Source organism: Nipponia nippon, unplaced genomic scaffold, assembly GCF_047370975.1.
Source record: "Nipponia nippon isolate SJK-2023a ecotype South Korea unplaced genomic scaffold, ASM4737097v1 scaffold_3, whole genome shotgun sequence".
NCBI classification, from domain to species: domain Eukaryota; kingdom Metazoa; phylum Chordata; class Aves; order Pelecaniformes; family Threskiornithidae; genus Nipponia; species Nipponia nippon.
In genome coordinates this window covers 99,105,584-99,122,045 of record NW_028262347.1, presented here as the reverse complement: position 1 = coordinate 99,122,045, position 16,462 = coordinate 99,105,584, and the positions used below count along the sequence as shown (strand labels likewise).

Sequence of the window (16,462 nt, the reverse complement as noted above, 5' to 3'; positions counted from 1 at the left end):
GGGAAATGGAAGAGGAATTAATTTCCATTTAGTATCTTAATTTCTTGAGGGAAGTGACATAACACGAGGGAAAGGCGGGACTGACTAGTACATCTTGACAGTAGGAAAATAAGAGAGGGGCCCTCTGGGTTGGAATCGTGCCTTCATAATCTACAGACTGTCCTGGGACAATCAGAGAAGCAAGGAGAAGCTGAGCTGCAGCTGCTAGCTGTTGCCAGCAGAAACTGCTGCTCTGCCTTTAGTGATTTGCTCGTTCTTTGCTGCTCTTGCTATCTGTTTGCCAGCTTCTTCCTCTGTACAGTAAGTTAAAAGGAAAAGGGAGGGAGAGACAAGGCAGTTCACTCCCCTGACAGTCGCTTTCTCTTCAACAGCCAGAGCATGCCCCATTTATCTGACACCATCCCAGCCTCTACTCAGACCTTGTAGGCCTTCTTTAACTGGGCATGGGGATTAGCAGAAAATGCATTTTCACTTTTGAGAAACTGGGAAATGATATATAAAATATATAAATGTTCATTTGAGTAAACGAAACTTATGAAACATTGCCAAGCAAAGAATGTTTCTTCCACTTCAGATGTCTGCTTCAACCTTTTGCTTTTTCAGCTGAACACCTTGTTGAAATAGACATTTTCCTAGAGAAAATTCCTTTTGAAAAAGTAGTTATTTGATTGACTTTCTAAATATAGATTAAATGAAGCTACATTTTTACAGGAAGTGTTTGTGAATGAACATTTTGACAGGCGTTATTTCCAAGGTTTAGGGTCTTTTGTTTTCTGTATTTGTTGTTGTAATAAATGCCTGTTGCTTCAACTTTTATGTTTTAGCAGTACTGTATTTTGCAAGAGCATTTTATTTAAAAGCACAGTGAGGAAGGGTTGTGGTAGACATTAGAGCTGGGAGATACAGAGATCTTGAAGAACAATCAGTAATCTCTTATTGCAGAGCATAAATATTTAGTTAATTATCATAGACTAGAATCACAGTATCATTAAGTTTGGAAGACACCTCAGGAGATCACCAAGTCCAACCTCCTGCTCAAACCAGGACAACCATTGAGTTCAGGTCAGGTTTCCTAGGGCTTTGTCCAGTCAGATCTTGAACACTTCCAAGCATGGATGAAAATTCCACAACCTATATTTCACACTAAACCAAAATACTCTTACGAAGTGAGAAAACATGATTTACTTAATCTTCCATTACTCCTTTCTTATCAGTGCAAATGAGGAATTGATAACTAGTGTGGTTTTGACCTGGTAATTCTCTCTACCTTATCTATAAATCAGCTTGTGGAGGGCTGGAAACCAGACGTTACTTTCCCTCCCAAGTGGAATGCTCGCAGTATTAATTTGCAAGCTAAGCACTTAATTATGGTTTATCAGGAGTTTTACTGCAAACTAAGCAAATACCAAAGTGCTGGTAAATAGAGTTCAGATTTAGACCAATGCAATGTTCGGTCTACTTCAAAGGAGTTTATCAAAGTCTTCCAGTGACTTTCAGACTTTCGCAGGACTTGGATCTGGTCTGTTGTGCATGATTTTTAAATATAAATAATGCACATTTAAGATAATGAGTTGTATTAATATGCAGATATACAATAGTAGAAACATAAGGCTGGGAGACACTTTGGGATGTTCTCTCACTTGTCCCTGGACAGGATCACCTGTGAAAATCGTGATGTATGTTTTTATCTGTGCTGTTCTGAAAGTCTTCCAATGATCAAGGGCCTTCCCAGGCACTCTATTTCAATGCCTCACAGTCAGAAAGAGCACCCTAGTTGAAGTCCAGTACTCTGGACTCATTAGCTGTGGATCTGGAAAAAAAACTGTGCCCTTCATGCAAGGTATTCTACATATTTGCAACTTATATTAATATGTCTTTTTGTGGGAGCAAACAGCATTGGTTCTTCAGTCTTTCAACAGAAGTCGTGTTTCAGAGATCCCAAATTAATTTCTCTCCTTTCCAGTCTTCCCCGAATTACTGTGCTCAACCTGGACCCAGTTGAGGCTTTACCAATGCTGAAACCTTATTCAGTTGAAATGCCAGGTATCCATAAAGGTTTACATTTAAACAACATTCTTTTCTTGATATTCCCCTTGTTGTCAGTGGGCAACCGACTTGAATTTCTCTAGATAGTGAATATGCAAATGAGATCCAAAGGTAAACAAAAAAAAAAGCTGGAAAACCTCAGTGAAACCTCAGATTCTGTGCTGGGTGATCCTCCAACACCTGTCACACAGTCCATTGGTAACCATCGCACAGGACCTGAGATTCCACCCCAAGGTCACCGCAAAGACCAAACAAGCGTGCCCTCTTACAGTATTTGCCTTTATTGGATCTGTTTACATTGCATTTCCCACAGCAAAACAAGTTTGAACTCATATCAGTAACAAAGACAGAACCACAGTAATAACAGCTTAATGATGGTGCTGAAGGAGGAGTTTGGTTTTGGCTGGTCTTCCAGACTTTTGGGAATGTAATATCGACTAGTGTGCTAGACAGGAAAGGGGCACAGCCACAAGTCACTAGATACTTCTGTTTTCTTTTTCACTATCTAACTGCTCTTATTCTGGTTTGTTAGTTGCTTCTTTCCAAGCACCCAGTTTATCAAACAACTGGACATAAATGCCACATATTATAGCCACAGTTTTAAAACTAGTACTTTGGGAGCATGCTGTCAAAGCAGGGCTGTTTGGATCCCCTCTACTCACATACAGCTGTCCAAGTTACTTTCTTATCTGATAAATGGTTTAAAGCCATGACATGCACAGCTTATTCATAATTTTCAAAACAGACAGAAAAGAGTATTTTCTGATGTTTCAGACTCTTAAACAGCTTACATTTTCAGAGATAAAATGGATGTGACAAAATGGATATGACAAAATTGCAGCCCACTATACTTTTGTTACAAGATTTCTGCAAGTCTTCATAATAAAAGTAGAAATGATCTGAGAAAATCAATCCAGGTAAACTCAGAAACTCTGAGAAAACTTTGCAGGACTAAGTTCAAGTATATGAGAAACAAACAAACAACGCTGCAATAAATTTTGTAGTTTATTTGATATTATGGAGTTGTCAAAGTGGCTGCATGTGCTAAAAAAGTAATTTACAAAATCTTAGCCAAGTCCAAATCATCTAAAATAATTTTATGCAGGTTCTGAGTGGAAAAATATGAATACATGAAAGTAGTATATTGTGTATAAACAAGACTTTTGAGAACCTCAAATTGTTCCAGTATGACATAAAGTGGAAGTTTAGTGTGCGCATAGATATTTACAGAATGAACACCTAAGAATTACCATTCGTTACAGAGATACATTTGGGTGAAGAAGTATGCACTATACAAAATGGGTTAATGTATCAAAATGTATTTCAAAGATGGAGAACTGAGGGGTTGGATAGATACAGATTTGTTTTCTGGAGTGCCACATGCAGTTTGAAAACAATTACACATAGCAGAGATCAACAGATTTTTCCTCCTTGTAATATAGGCATACAGGTTCTCTGTCAGTACTGGTCTTATTAAAATCAGTGCTACTGCACCAGAGATTAATTTAGGTGTCATTTTCTTTTATTATATGTCCCATATTTTCATCTTTATCTCTGTAAGAGGAATACTAATTTTAGTGATTGAAATACCACTTCATTCATATCAGGGACTGCATAGTCAGGTCTCTAATAACTCTCTAAGCCAACAGAATTGAAGCATAAACAAGAGACACCCGTACAGCACCATATCAAATGCCAACAATCAACCTCCGATCAAAAACTATGGTGGAGCCTGCAAAATTGAGCCATACAGGGTTTCGGTTTCCTGCAGGACTGGAGCGCTTAACCCCTCATCCTGTAACTGAATAAGAATACTGATATTTCACTCAGTTCAACAGACAAAAGATGTGTTTACTTGGAAGCCATCACCCGATATCCAAAAGGCTATTGCATAATATAGCAACTGTCAAAAATTATTATTTTCAGAGTGAATTTTAAGATTTTTCAGAGTCTGTGACCTCCTTTCATTCCAGAGCTCTCTGAAACATCATCTTCCACTTAAAAAGAAAAATACATTTCAAGAGGTTTGTGTTTGTTTTGCTTTTTTAAAAATTAAGATCTCTAAGCCAAAACCCAGAAAGGTAAAATCTTTCTATCTTTGTAAAGATGGCAGCTTGCTCGTCATTGCCATCTTAGCCAGCCTTTGGTACCTGGTGGAAGCCCAGCTGTGGACTCCTTGCGTTTTGCAGACATTTGAGGTCCTTGCACAACCATAAGGCACAAGGCAAATCAGCTTAATGCTTCAGGCATGAGAGTCACTGCGATCTTGCAGCCAAATAGCTGCCTGCTGAGCCAACTCTACTGCCAAAGACCCACTGTATCTGACCACAGGGAGGGACAGCTTCAGGGCAGCATGATCTGACAGACCAAGCTATGGACTAAGAAGAAAGGGCTAAACTCAGCTTGACACTGATTTCTTCCACATCCTGCATGAAACCACAAAAGCAAATCTATGCAAACTAAAGCAGCCACAGTAATTACCTACTACTCCCATTGACTTGAATATGTGTTCTCAAGGTACTTTAGTTTTACAGGATCTGCTTCAAAGATCACTGTTGGCAATGGAAAGACTCCCAGTGTTGGCCTCATTACTATGGATCATGCCATACATTTCACTCACAGATTTAAAAATGCAATGCAAAATGAAGCTAATATTGTTTCCCATTACGTATACGTCTGTGGTAGTATGTCTGTACTTTTATGAGCACTCACATGCATTTTCCTCTACGAGTATAGTGTAAAATTGGGAAACACACTGTGTAACAGTTCCGTATCTCCCAGGGACTGGACTAAATAGTTGTAGTGCACCAGGGATTGGACTGCAGAATGGTGATATTTGCCCGTATTTTTTTTTTTTTTCCACCAAGTCTCCATGATGGGGGAGTTCCTTGCCTGTGTAGAAATTTACAGGAATTGTCAGGAAGATTTTTTCAGAGAGCCTGGCACTGGCACAGGGATCAGAGCAGTCTCCTTGTTCAGCATTCAGAAAAACATGGCTGGAGCCATGTATTTTTTGCGTCACTAAGCCTGCACATATTTTCACAAAAGGATTTGACAGCACTTGAATAAAGTTAGGACAGAGAGACCAGTAGATGGAACTGGTGCTTGGCAGAAACACAAGGTAGAGGAGTTTGGAAACTCTGAATACAGAGATGCTTTGCTGGAGCTCTGAGCTTGGACCTCTATAAGTACAAACTTTGTTGCTGCCTTTGCTGTTAATCCATTACTGCCCAAATTAACAAGAGGAATGACATATGCAATAAATGAGGTATAGGATCTGTGTCCACATATTTCCTTCCCAAAGAAGATTGTGAACCATGGCAAAGGTTCGATTCCTCAGCAACTTCTTGGAACCCGAGCTAGGTGTTTTATTCACAAATGTCCACATATACTGTATCTAATGCCATACCCCATTATCCTGTACTTTCTGCATTAAACCTATATGATAGGTCTCTGTTTAGGGTGATGACATCATGGAAGGGTGGTAATGTTCATAACATCCCTATACTGTAAAAGAGCAAGATGCATTTTCTGTAGGCCACGTATAGTACAAACAAACCCACTTTTTATATTTTGTAGGATTTAAAAATATAGACTACAATGATAATGCGTGAAAAGAGACAACGTAACATTTTTAAAAAGGTCTTCTATGAGTTTCTACATCTGCTGGATAAATAAATGTCGTAAAGGATCGTATATCTTAACTATTACTGGCCCAGAGCTCATCATTATTTGTCCTGGCAAGGGGAAGAAAACCTATGGTTATCATGCATATGTAAGATGTACACTGGTACAGTACCTTCAAGTACGCAAATAAGTAAACAAAGTTTTGACAAATCTATATACGTATATATTTATATATCACGCAACTAACCACTAGTAAACAAGACAGGAAAAGTACTCTCATTCCTCACCTTCCTTGCTGTTTAGAGAAATATTTTGTATATTTGATGGCACTGTCAGTGATCATTTAAGAGTGCCACCTTATTAAGTTTAAGAGCACTGCTTTTAACCTTTATTCTCTAGATATTTTTCAGTTCATTCAAGTCAATAAGAGTTCTGTATGTGAAAGAAGATCAGAGAGGTATGAGTAAGATGTTATCGTCTAAGGCACTGAAACTCAAAAATTAGTTCAGAGAAAATGTAGGTATGCTATAAAGATGACACTAAAGATAAAAAGTGCTGTGTTTTTTATAGACATAATAATTGCAACAGTTTTTGCAAATGTAGGCAAATTGGAAATGATGAATTGCAGTCATAACATTGCTCTCATTTCTGGTAGTTTCTAAAACAGAAAACACACTTTCTATCACTGTAGATCACACAAGCTATGTGCTAAAATAATAAAAGTTTGCTAAATCCCATTTCAATTTCCAAACAGATAATTTTTGACAGGATATTGGACAAACTGCAGATACCCAAGATATTCAAATACTAAAGCTGGCCTTTTTTGTTTATAATTATTTAACCTCCTAGAATATGATCATCATTTAAGATAAAAATCTGAACTGATACATGTATTTTCATCAGTATGGTACACCATCAACTTTTACAGCAACAGAAAAAGAACACGCGTCTTTACAGTGTTTATAACAAGCAGAATTAAGGGAGGATATAAAGTCTCAAAGTTGTTACACGATTTCTTTGTTATGCAGGAAAAACTCCATGAAACACCCCATTTCAAAATCTGTTTCTTATTAGGCAGTTACATAAAAAGAAAATAAAAATACCATATGATTTACCGATATGCATTTTGTCCAAATCAGATTAGTTTATCTCTTTTCTCTATCCAAATTTAAGTACTTCAAAAATGCATAGATACAGCCCTTTTTCAGTAGGATTTGCAAAACAACTTTCATTTTTGACAGTGCTAGAAAAACTAAGCATCAAAATCTAAGGTATTAAGTAGTGCATATAATGTTCAAATTCAGAAATCGGTTATTGTGAAAAGCAGTGGTAACAAATGGGTCTTTATAACAAAAGCCTGATCCTGCCGTTGGTACTCCCTTCTTGTGCCCAGTGTTTTCAACGTTTTGAACACAACTCGTGCACACAGGGTCATCCCCTGTGGATCTGTCCTCAAATTTAGATAAAATAAGGGAAGTGCTTCAAGTTTCTGTGAACACTTAACTCTGCTCTTTTTCAAGAAAGCACTTACACACTGACTAGACCATAAAACGCTTGTGTTAGAAATCTCCAATAAAGCAGAACTAATTTCACATCACCTGTTCTTCAAGTAACACAAACTTTGATTTATAGAAACAGATATGGGCACACACAGCAAAAGGCAGTGATGAGATCTCTTCTGGGATGCCATATATACATGTAGTCATGCATGCGCAAGGAGATAAAAAGCACAAGAGGACAGCCATGAGAAGGACTGGGAAATAGAGAGTCCATCTACTTTTTGTGAGGAGACTGAGAAAACCTGGCTCAGTCCTACAGAATGAATGCTGAGAGAGGATATGATTGCAGTCTATTAATACATCCTGAGATAAACACCAGGGAGGGAGAAGAGCTATTTCAGTGGAGGACAATGTTGGCAGGAGAACAAATGACTATAAAGTGCCCATGAATTACACTTATCCTGGAAATTGGAAGATTTCTAATTATGAGAGGACTGAGGTTCTGGAGCAGGTTCCCACATCAGCAGTAACAAGGGCAAAATACTGAAATGTTTCCCAACTAAAACCTGATCAGTTTACGAAAGGGACTGTATGATATGGCTGCTTGTAACTGTAGAAGACCACATGCAGTGAGCAAGCAGATGCCTCCCTGTCCTGTGTTCCTTCACTCATTACTTACTAGCTCATAGGCCAGCCACAGAGTACACTCTGTAGGAAGTCTTTTTCCTGGTTCACAGAAAAGTTGAAGGCTTTACTAGTGAAATCTTAAAAAAAAATTGCACAGGATGTTCAATTTAAGTAAATTAATCTTCCTACTTCCAAACCTTAATTTGTTTGCATCTCCTGGATTTCTGTGGGTGTGTCTTCAGTTTTCATTAACTGTTCTTTAATCTCTAGCGCCTCAAACTGTAAAAATACCTATGAAATAAATAATGCATTTCTGCTCCAACTCTGACACATTCACTTGGGACCGTCTGTGCGAGCTCCATCTTGCACATATTGATCATCAAGGGACCTGTTGCATTCATTTGGTTTATTACACAGCACGGCACAGGCATCTGCCACAGTTCAGCACTCTACTTCTCTCTGCTGCATATTTAGTAGTTGTAGTTCTAATCGCCTTGTTAAGTAATGTATGCTTTTACATGGTCCTATCTCTACGTTTTGCTGCAACATGCTAAACTAAGTACATTAAACACAGAAGTATACAAACTAGAGTATTTTTGATCTCCTAGCAAGGAAAATTTCATACTTTTTTTCATAAAGAAAACTGCCTTACTCAACATATATTGAAATAATATGAAGTAAAAATATTTTCAAGTGCTACACCAAAGGCTGCAAATGTACTTTCATTCCACAGTTTTCCTTAAAATTAATTAAAGATATATAGCTGAAGTCCATGAAGGAAACACTTTAGTCTATGCATAACAGCAGGAGGAATACACTCAGCTAAAGCTCATCTGACATTAGACTTGATTTCATGCTGACCCTACTCAGCTGGCAGATGCTCTTCCGCCTGTGTTTTGGCTTATGTATGTCTGACATCCTCAACAGTGAATTAACTGTAGTTAATTCTATGCAGATTAATTCTGCTGAAAGTCACACGTTAAGAGGGTAGGAGGTTAAAGCCATAGTGAAGTGGATGACAGTAATGTCCACATCTGTATTTCTTAAAGTATTCGCAGTGCTTTAATTTCCTTGAGACTCTACATAGAATATTGTTGGAGTTGTGAAAGTTTAAGCCAGCGACACGCCTGCATCCAGCTGAAACTTGAGAGGATGGAGAAACCTTGCACATTGTGGCTTGGAGCCTCAGAAAAAAATATTGCAGTTTGGTGAGTGGTTTTAGTGCACACTGGTTTATACCTCTTCTCTAAGGAAATATAAATATTGCCAGTTTTGCCACTACAAAAAAGTTCTGGGAGTCCAAGACCACCACGTATGCCAAGTATAGCAAACCTCTTCTATGAGACAGAAGACATTTTGCATCAGATATACTTGGAGCTTGTGTCACTGCAACATTGATTCAAAGTCCTCATCCAGTGTAACAATTTCTTCTCCTTTAGCATATGTAACTTGTTATATTTTTATTAAGTGCTATTGCCATACTGATTATACAGTGTGCTGCTTGAAAATGTATTTTACATAATCTCTGCAATAGAAAATTACATAGTAGCCATTTTTAAAGTTTCCAAAATCTACTTATCATGTGCCTAGATTAATATCTTTTGTAATTCTTATTAGGCAAATGAAATAGCATATTTTTCCATTAGTATTGTGATAAAGAATATACCAAAAGAACACATGGCTAGCTTGGCACTTTGTCAAGATATTGTTTCAGTGCTATTCACTCTAAAGAACTATTTCAGTCAAATTCTGTGTTACTAAATTAAGGAAAGGTGAAAATTTTCATGAAGATTTTTCCAGAATATTGTATATTCCTTACCTGTGGGCAGTCTTTGATGTAGTGTCCCTTGTTAAAGCAGAGGTGGCACAAGTAGTTAGGAGGTGGCCTCTTGCTGGGTTTTCTGGCTTCTGAAGAAAGGGATAGGTCAGAGAAATGCTCGGTGAGAGAGCTTAACCCATCCACAATGTTATTAAGAGAGCCATAAGGTGATGCACTCTTATACAGACTGCTGCTCAGAGCCTGCAAAAGAAAAGAAAAAAGTCACATGAAATATAGTACTGTATTAATGATTCTTCTGAGACTGATCTGAGTAGGGAAAGGATAAAAATAGCAGAAAAAATGTGAAATTGTTTTTCATTAAGAACATGGCTGCATATTTGAGGAGAGCAATATACAGGTCATTAATAAAGAGACTTCTTGAAGGCAGTCCAATGGAGCTGGTCACCTCCCTGCTGGGGAAATTATTGCCATGGTTCACTTAGTCCAACCTTTCCACTAAGCAATGATTGCTTTCTTGTGTTTGATCATACCACAGTCATGGTACGGTTAGAACATGCAGGCAAAAAGCTGGAAGAACAACCCACAAAAGGGAACGTTTTTGTGTCCAGAACTATTTAGGCAAACAATACTAAAGTCAGGGAAAGGAAAAGAACACCAAGAAAAATGTAAAGTAATTCTTAGTTTCCAATCTGGTTAATGAGACAGTCAACATAGAGCCCCACATTCAAACAATAACAAGAAATATGCAGATCTATATCTGTCTTGGATTTTCTAAGGGGAAACCTACTGTGATTTAAACATTTCCTGATAAACAGTAAATACCTAGTTTTTGTACTTCACCTCAATAGGATCTTCACTCTCTCAATCTGCAAATCAAAATCAGGAGCTCCTAATTTGCCATTCTGTAGTTTTAGAACAGCAGGAAACCCACAATCACCTAAATAGCTAATCTCCCTAATGGAGATAACAAGGATTCATTCACTTTAATGTGTTAAGGTTCAAAAGAAACTGGGTAGTAGGAGTTTAAAAAGTAAATAATAACTTAAAAAAAAATTAACATGGTAATGATTTACTGTAGAAACAGGACCAACTATTGACAGTCCTCTCCACGCTGAAATGATGGGACACATTTCACAGGGTATCTCTATGTTAGGTCTGATATACCTCACAATAATGCGATGCTCATGTCATTCTCCTGGCACCAGAGAATTACTGCTGGCTTTTGGGAAAGTGAGGTAAGAAGAGGTCCCATCTGTGCCTCTGTGGAGATCTTGGTTTTTGGTGCTATTAAATCCAAATATTTCAATGGAATCTTTATATATGTCATATATGTTTTCATATGTTTATATATGTCATATACATATTGAAGACATGCATTGAAATTGATTTAGAGAGTTTGTGAAATAAATCTGAAATGGAATTACATTTATCTCAGAGATGTCAAATATTCAGGATGTCTGCACAGTAAGTGCGTTTTCTGGGTAACAGTCACATACCGAAAGAATCATATTGAAGCTCTAGGCACAGTTACCTGGATGAGTCCCAACTATCACTGAATCCCATCCCACTGCAGATGGTGTATACTGTAAATAAAAATTCAGCCTAAGTGGCAGGCCACGCCACACAGATAATCCGCTTCACCCACCCTCACTATAGTCAAACACAATGTGCTGAGCTCCACTGACACCTCTTACAAAGCTGAAGCTGGTGCACAGCAGCAGGATCAACTCAAAGGGCCACAGAGTAGAGTCTGATCTCATGGGGGACTTCACACATGTCCTGGCACTGAAATGCCCATCGTTTTACCCCCATCACAGCATAGTGCTGTGCTGGTGCAAGATGTTCTGGCTGCTGAGAGGAGAATCAGTCACTTTGTTTCAGGAGTTAAACTCATACATTTTAAAGGGAAAAGCTATTTCAAAAACTAATGAAAAGGTTTTAGCTGCTTTAGCCATCAAGCAACCAAAGATACCTCCAATGGTCACTGGAATTCATTTTCTAAGATTTATTGGACACTATTGGAATGAGAAATTCTTGGCATCAGATTGTTAAAAGGAAAGGGAAGTGCTATGGATGCCAAAATAGTATTAATTAAGGGTCTTCAAGAAGTTCTTGTCTCCCTAGGAGCCACTTTCTCTTCCATACACTTGGAATAATACAAAATCTTTCTTTTTAAGAGCCCCTCTTGCCAAGAGACTCTTAAAGTACTTCACATGCATTACACCCATCAGTAAATTTGCAAATTCCCTATTATCTGATTTTTATAGAAAGGAAGGTGTATGGACACACAGAATGTGTGAAATCCCAAATTCTTTACCCATTGCTGAAATCTGGAACATCCCCTGGGAATGTAGAATATGTAACTCCTGCCCATCAGGAGGCTGCTCTTTCTGCCCCCAGGGCCAACCCAGTGACAAAACAAAACATACCTATCTGCTGCCTTCAGTGGGCTTTGAATTGGACATATGGCTCACAGCGGTGACTATTTTCTTTTCTACATATCCTTCACGCTGAGCTATTACCCCCATTATAAGGGAGCAATTTGGCACCACGACTGGATATTACGTAATTCACTCCTCCAGCAACCCCTCTTGGCACGTTTCAGGTCAATACAGAAATGTAATGGTTGCAATAACCACAGTTTTGCCCACTCTATCAGCAAACCTTTACAAACTTTTGTTTGTTTCAACCATGGCAGCCAGAAGCCTTGTCAAAGGCCAGGGTCCCATCAGACTACAGCCTGTAGTGACACTAAATCATAATCTTAGCAGCCACCAACGTCTCTGTGGCCGAAGCGTGACACAAGGCTCTGAAAGTGGCCACCTGGTTCAGCTGGCAGGGCATTTGTGCGATATGTGCCAAAGTTGGACACGCCAAAACATCCAGTCTACACACACCACCATGAAACACTTCCCTATAATCATCTTGAGGCCCAGTGTTAAAAAAGGAAAAGGCACAAATATAACATCCCAGAAGATGACAGTAAAGAAGAGGACGGACACTGCTGATGTCACTGGTGCTTCAAAGAACAATGAATTCGTTAAGGAAAATTCCTAGATGATCCCAAGATGCAGCCCATCCAACCCAGTATAGAGTCAGGCAAACTGCTTCAGCAGTTCCTGCCAATCTGACCTGGAAAATGGTCTTAAATCTGTTTAACTCCGAGTCAATGTGAAAAACACATCAATCTGGCACTTGAAAGATGCTATAAAGAACACCAGCGCAAACAGCACTACATCCTGTTGCTGGCTGTAGAAATCTCCAGTTCTTCAGAAGGAGATGAGGAAAAAAGCCATTCCAAAAAGCCAAGTTATATAATAAGGGTGGCGGTGGGAAAGTTCATCCTGGCCCCTGGAATCAAATAATGAAAGCCCAGGAACATGTAATGAAAGCAAATGGTGACTTAGTCAGTTTTGTCTTTGTAGAAGACAAGGGGTGAATGAATATTGCTGAGATACATAAAATAGGTTTTTTTTTTTTTTGTCTGGGGCACTTAATTGAGCAAACCAGCAATTCAACCCTTACTAAGTGTTTGCACTGCTGCAAAGGGGATTTTTAAGAAAAGTTTTGAACAAAAGCTTTGAATTAGCTTCATACTCAAAGGGGATGTCCAGGGAATGATCAGAGTGACAGGGAGAATGTTGATGGTCTCAGACAGATGACAGTAGAAAGGAAAACAGAGAAGAGGAGGGAAATGCATCCTGACTCATTCTGGTCTCGAGTGTATTGTACGCATCTGGGAGGTGGCGGGGGGACTGCTCCTCCAATGAATTCCACCAAAAGCAGTGACTGCTTTGTGTTCGCAGTGTGCCACTAGTAAAACTAACCTATTTCTGTAAAAAGCAGACAACAAATAGTACCTCTCAAATGGAGTCTCATTTTAAGCTATAACAGGATAGAAAAGATTTGGCACTGAAAGGGTTAGTGCTCTCAAGAAGCCGAAAGACCACACTGCATGTCCTAATTACAAGACTCATCAGGCCAGCTGCAATGAATTCAGGATTTCCTTATCTTGCTGTACTGGGAGGATGGGGGACTTGGTGGTAAAACTTAGAAACTGGCTTAGTGGGAAGTTTGAGCTGATAATGTAAGTTTGTTTGTTTGTTTGTTTTTTCTTCTTCCTATGAAACTTGTTGACTTAGTTGAACGTGAACCAAACTGAAAATCTGGTGTTGTACTTTCCAAAGGTAATCTCTCTGCTCAGTAGATCTTTAAACTGTATCTGTTTGTGGCATTGGGAAGTAAGGCTTCCTTTGTTATTTGTTTGCTAAGTGTTTCCAGTTAAAGGGCACCTAATCTGTAAGGCTGCAGTGTGGTCCTTTGTGAAAGAGCCAGCTATTGTCTTCTATAGCTTCGTTGCTCTGATTTCCAGTTGGGTAACATATGTGAGTGACTCAAGAGTTCCAGTATCTAACTCACCTCTAAGAAATTCCTAGTTAAGTGAATGTTCTGGCAAATGCTCTTGATTCCCTTGGCTGGTCCCTGCCTTTCAGAGACAGCTTTTGGGATTGATGTGCCAAGAGGTGAATAAGGAAACACTGAAACAGAATTTCTTTCTTCAGCTTCTTTTTTAGCAATGGTATAATGTTGAAAATAAAGACAATGATACTGTTAGGAATATGCAACAAAACATTTGAACAAGTAGGTGGCAAGTCTTACTTTCCAAATTTCCCACTAGTGTGGCTACCGCTTTAGCTGTAAAGGTATTTTTTAATGGGGAGCAGAAAGCAGAGATAGCATGATAGTATCTCAATTATGACAAGATTGAATTCTGCCTAAGGGTGATAGGATTACCTATGTTCCAGAACAGCTGATATTAATAAGCGATAGCAACCTGTTTATGTGGGAATGGCACCTTGTTATTAGGATTTACAGTAGTTAAGAAGCAAAGCTTTTAGGTATGAGACTGGAAATGTAAAGGTGTATCTGGAAAATTCAGTTTCTGCCCTAAGTTCAGTTTGTGGCTGATGGACCCTTAAGGCAGTGATAAAGGGGTACAGATCCACCAGTTACCTGAAGCTAGAATGACCTGTGCTGGTTGAAGTGGTTGATAGGCTGCATCTGGCCAGTACATTTGTTTGATGCTCTTGGGGTTGTGTGGGGTTTTTTTAATTTAAAAACTATACTTTGAAAAATCACTTCCCCCCTTGCCCCCCCCCAAAAAAAAACAAAACAAACAAAAAAACCCCCAAAAAAACCCACCAAACCTACACTGGTAGCCCTACACAATATCTCACCAGTTGAGATATATTTCTCTTCTGTGTTTTAGAAGAGAAAGCAATATTTAAACTGGCCAGATGAGCATGAAGAAAATGCAACTTCTTGCCTTCTTTGAAGTCATCTGCTGTTTAAGTGCAATAGCTAAAACTGGATAGGAGAAGCCATATAATGCTCCCAAACTATTGGATTCTGTGCATAGCACCTCTTGTCATAGATGTCCTTCTTTGCTCCTGCTAGTTAAGGGATTTAACGTTGAAGTTGGCAGAGGTGACTACCGCACCTTAGCAGGATAATTTCCTTTGGATGTGGCATCATTATTGTGACTATTCCACCTGAAATCCAGTGGGTTAATGTTAAAAAAAGCAAAACCAACCAAACAAAAAAAAAACCCACAACAGTCTAATACTAAAAAATTCTTCCTTATTTACAGCTGTTTAAAAGTATCTCTGAAGGACTTGTGAAAGAACCTGCCTAAGCTGTAAGTTAGTACAATTTGTGCTAGTGGTTCTCTCCACGTTTGTTTTAATTGCACATACTGAAGTGAGGTCCTGTAGCATTTCAGTATTCCTGTAATGTAGTCCAGTCATCAATTCTTCCACTACATGAAATAGTCTGTAACTGAAAAGTGATGAGCAAAGAATTTTTGATGACTTATTTTTGCTTTAGTATGTTGCCAACCTAATAAAGCAATCAAAAATAAAGCAGTCTTAACTTCCAGAGTTAAGTTTAAGTCAGCAGGCACCATGGCTGTTTGAAGTTTTTTGGAAAAAGGAGTTGGGTTGCCCTATCATCAGTGTGGAAAAAGTAAGATTTTCATATACTGTAAATTATAAACATTCTCTAGTCTGTGAAGTGTGTATGATGGTAACCAGACTAGCCATGCTAATTATTAGCCCTGCACTGAAATGTCAAAAGGTGCTTAAGTTATCAGCTTGGATTTTCAGAAAGATAAGAACTGAGTGCATCCCCGTGCTGTGTCATGGGTAGAACAGTAGGATAGACAAGTCATTGCCCCCACTCAGTTGCTATTTTCATGTTGGAGGAAAGGGAAATCTGAAGCTACCCAAACAGTAATTCAGTGGCTTGTACATGCTAATATACAAAACTTAACCTGAGGGCCTATATCTGTCTTCTCTGCTAGTGCCCCAAGGCTTGCTTCTGACATGCAATTTGTCTGTGGGGCCATGCAACATGTGTGAAAGCACAACAGTTGCACCTGAAGATGATCGTGTGTGGAGAAGAGCACTTCACATCTGTGACTTTTCTGTGCTTCAGCTCTTTATAAGCGGTCAAAACAGTTCCCTGTTTTTGTCCCCAAAGAAAATATCCAATGCAGAATCAATGTTTATGGCCAACCCCAAAGCCTTCTGAAAATAGAGGGATTAAATGAAAATACTGTCATAAATTTAGTTGTATTAATTTGAGCCAGAAGAAATAGGGAAGTTTAATTACCAAGGCTGAACTGGAAAACCTCAAAAACTGCTCCCTTATGGCTTATGTCTGCTTTAGCTCCTCGGATAAATTATAGATACTTTTACAGAAAACAGTTTAAGAGTTTACTCAGTAACATTTTATCATTGGACAACTGCAAGCAAAGCTCATCACTCAGTGAAGAAAATGTTTGCCTGGAGGAAGAAAAAAAGACTCGGGCTTCTGTTACCTT

The 16,462-nt window shown here is 38.7% G+C and overlaps 1 protein-coding gene across 1 annotated transcript in view; it reads right to left on the bottom strand.

Annotated features, from left to right (window-relative positions):
* Positions 1-16,462, bottom strand: part of ZCCHC24 (zinc finger CCHC-type containing 24) — a 121,428-nt gene that overhangs the window by 93,777 nt on the left and 11,189 nt on the right. Inside the window, exon 2 of the mRNA XM_009467891.2 lies at positions 9,619-9,819. Within this exon, the coding sequence (XP_009466166.1) occupies positions 9,619-9,819 (201 nt within the window). The remainder of the gene's footprint in view (positions 1-9,618; positions 9,820-16,462) is intronic.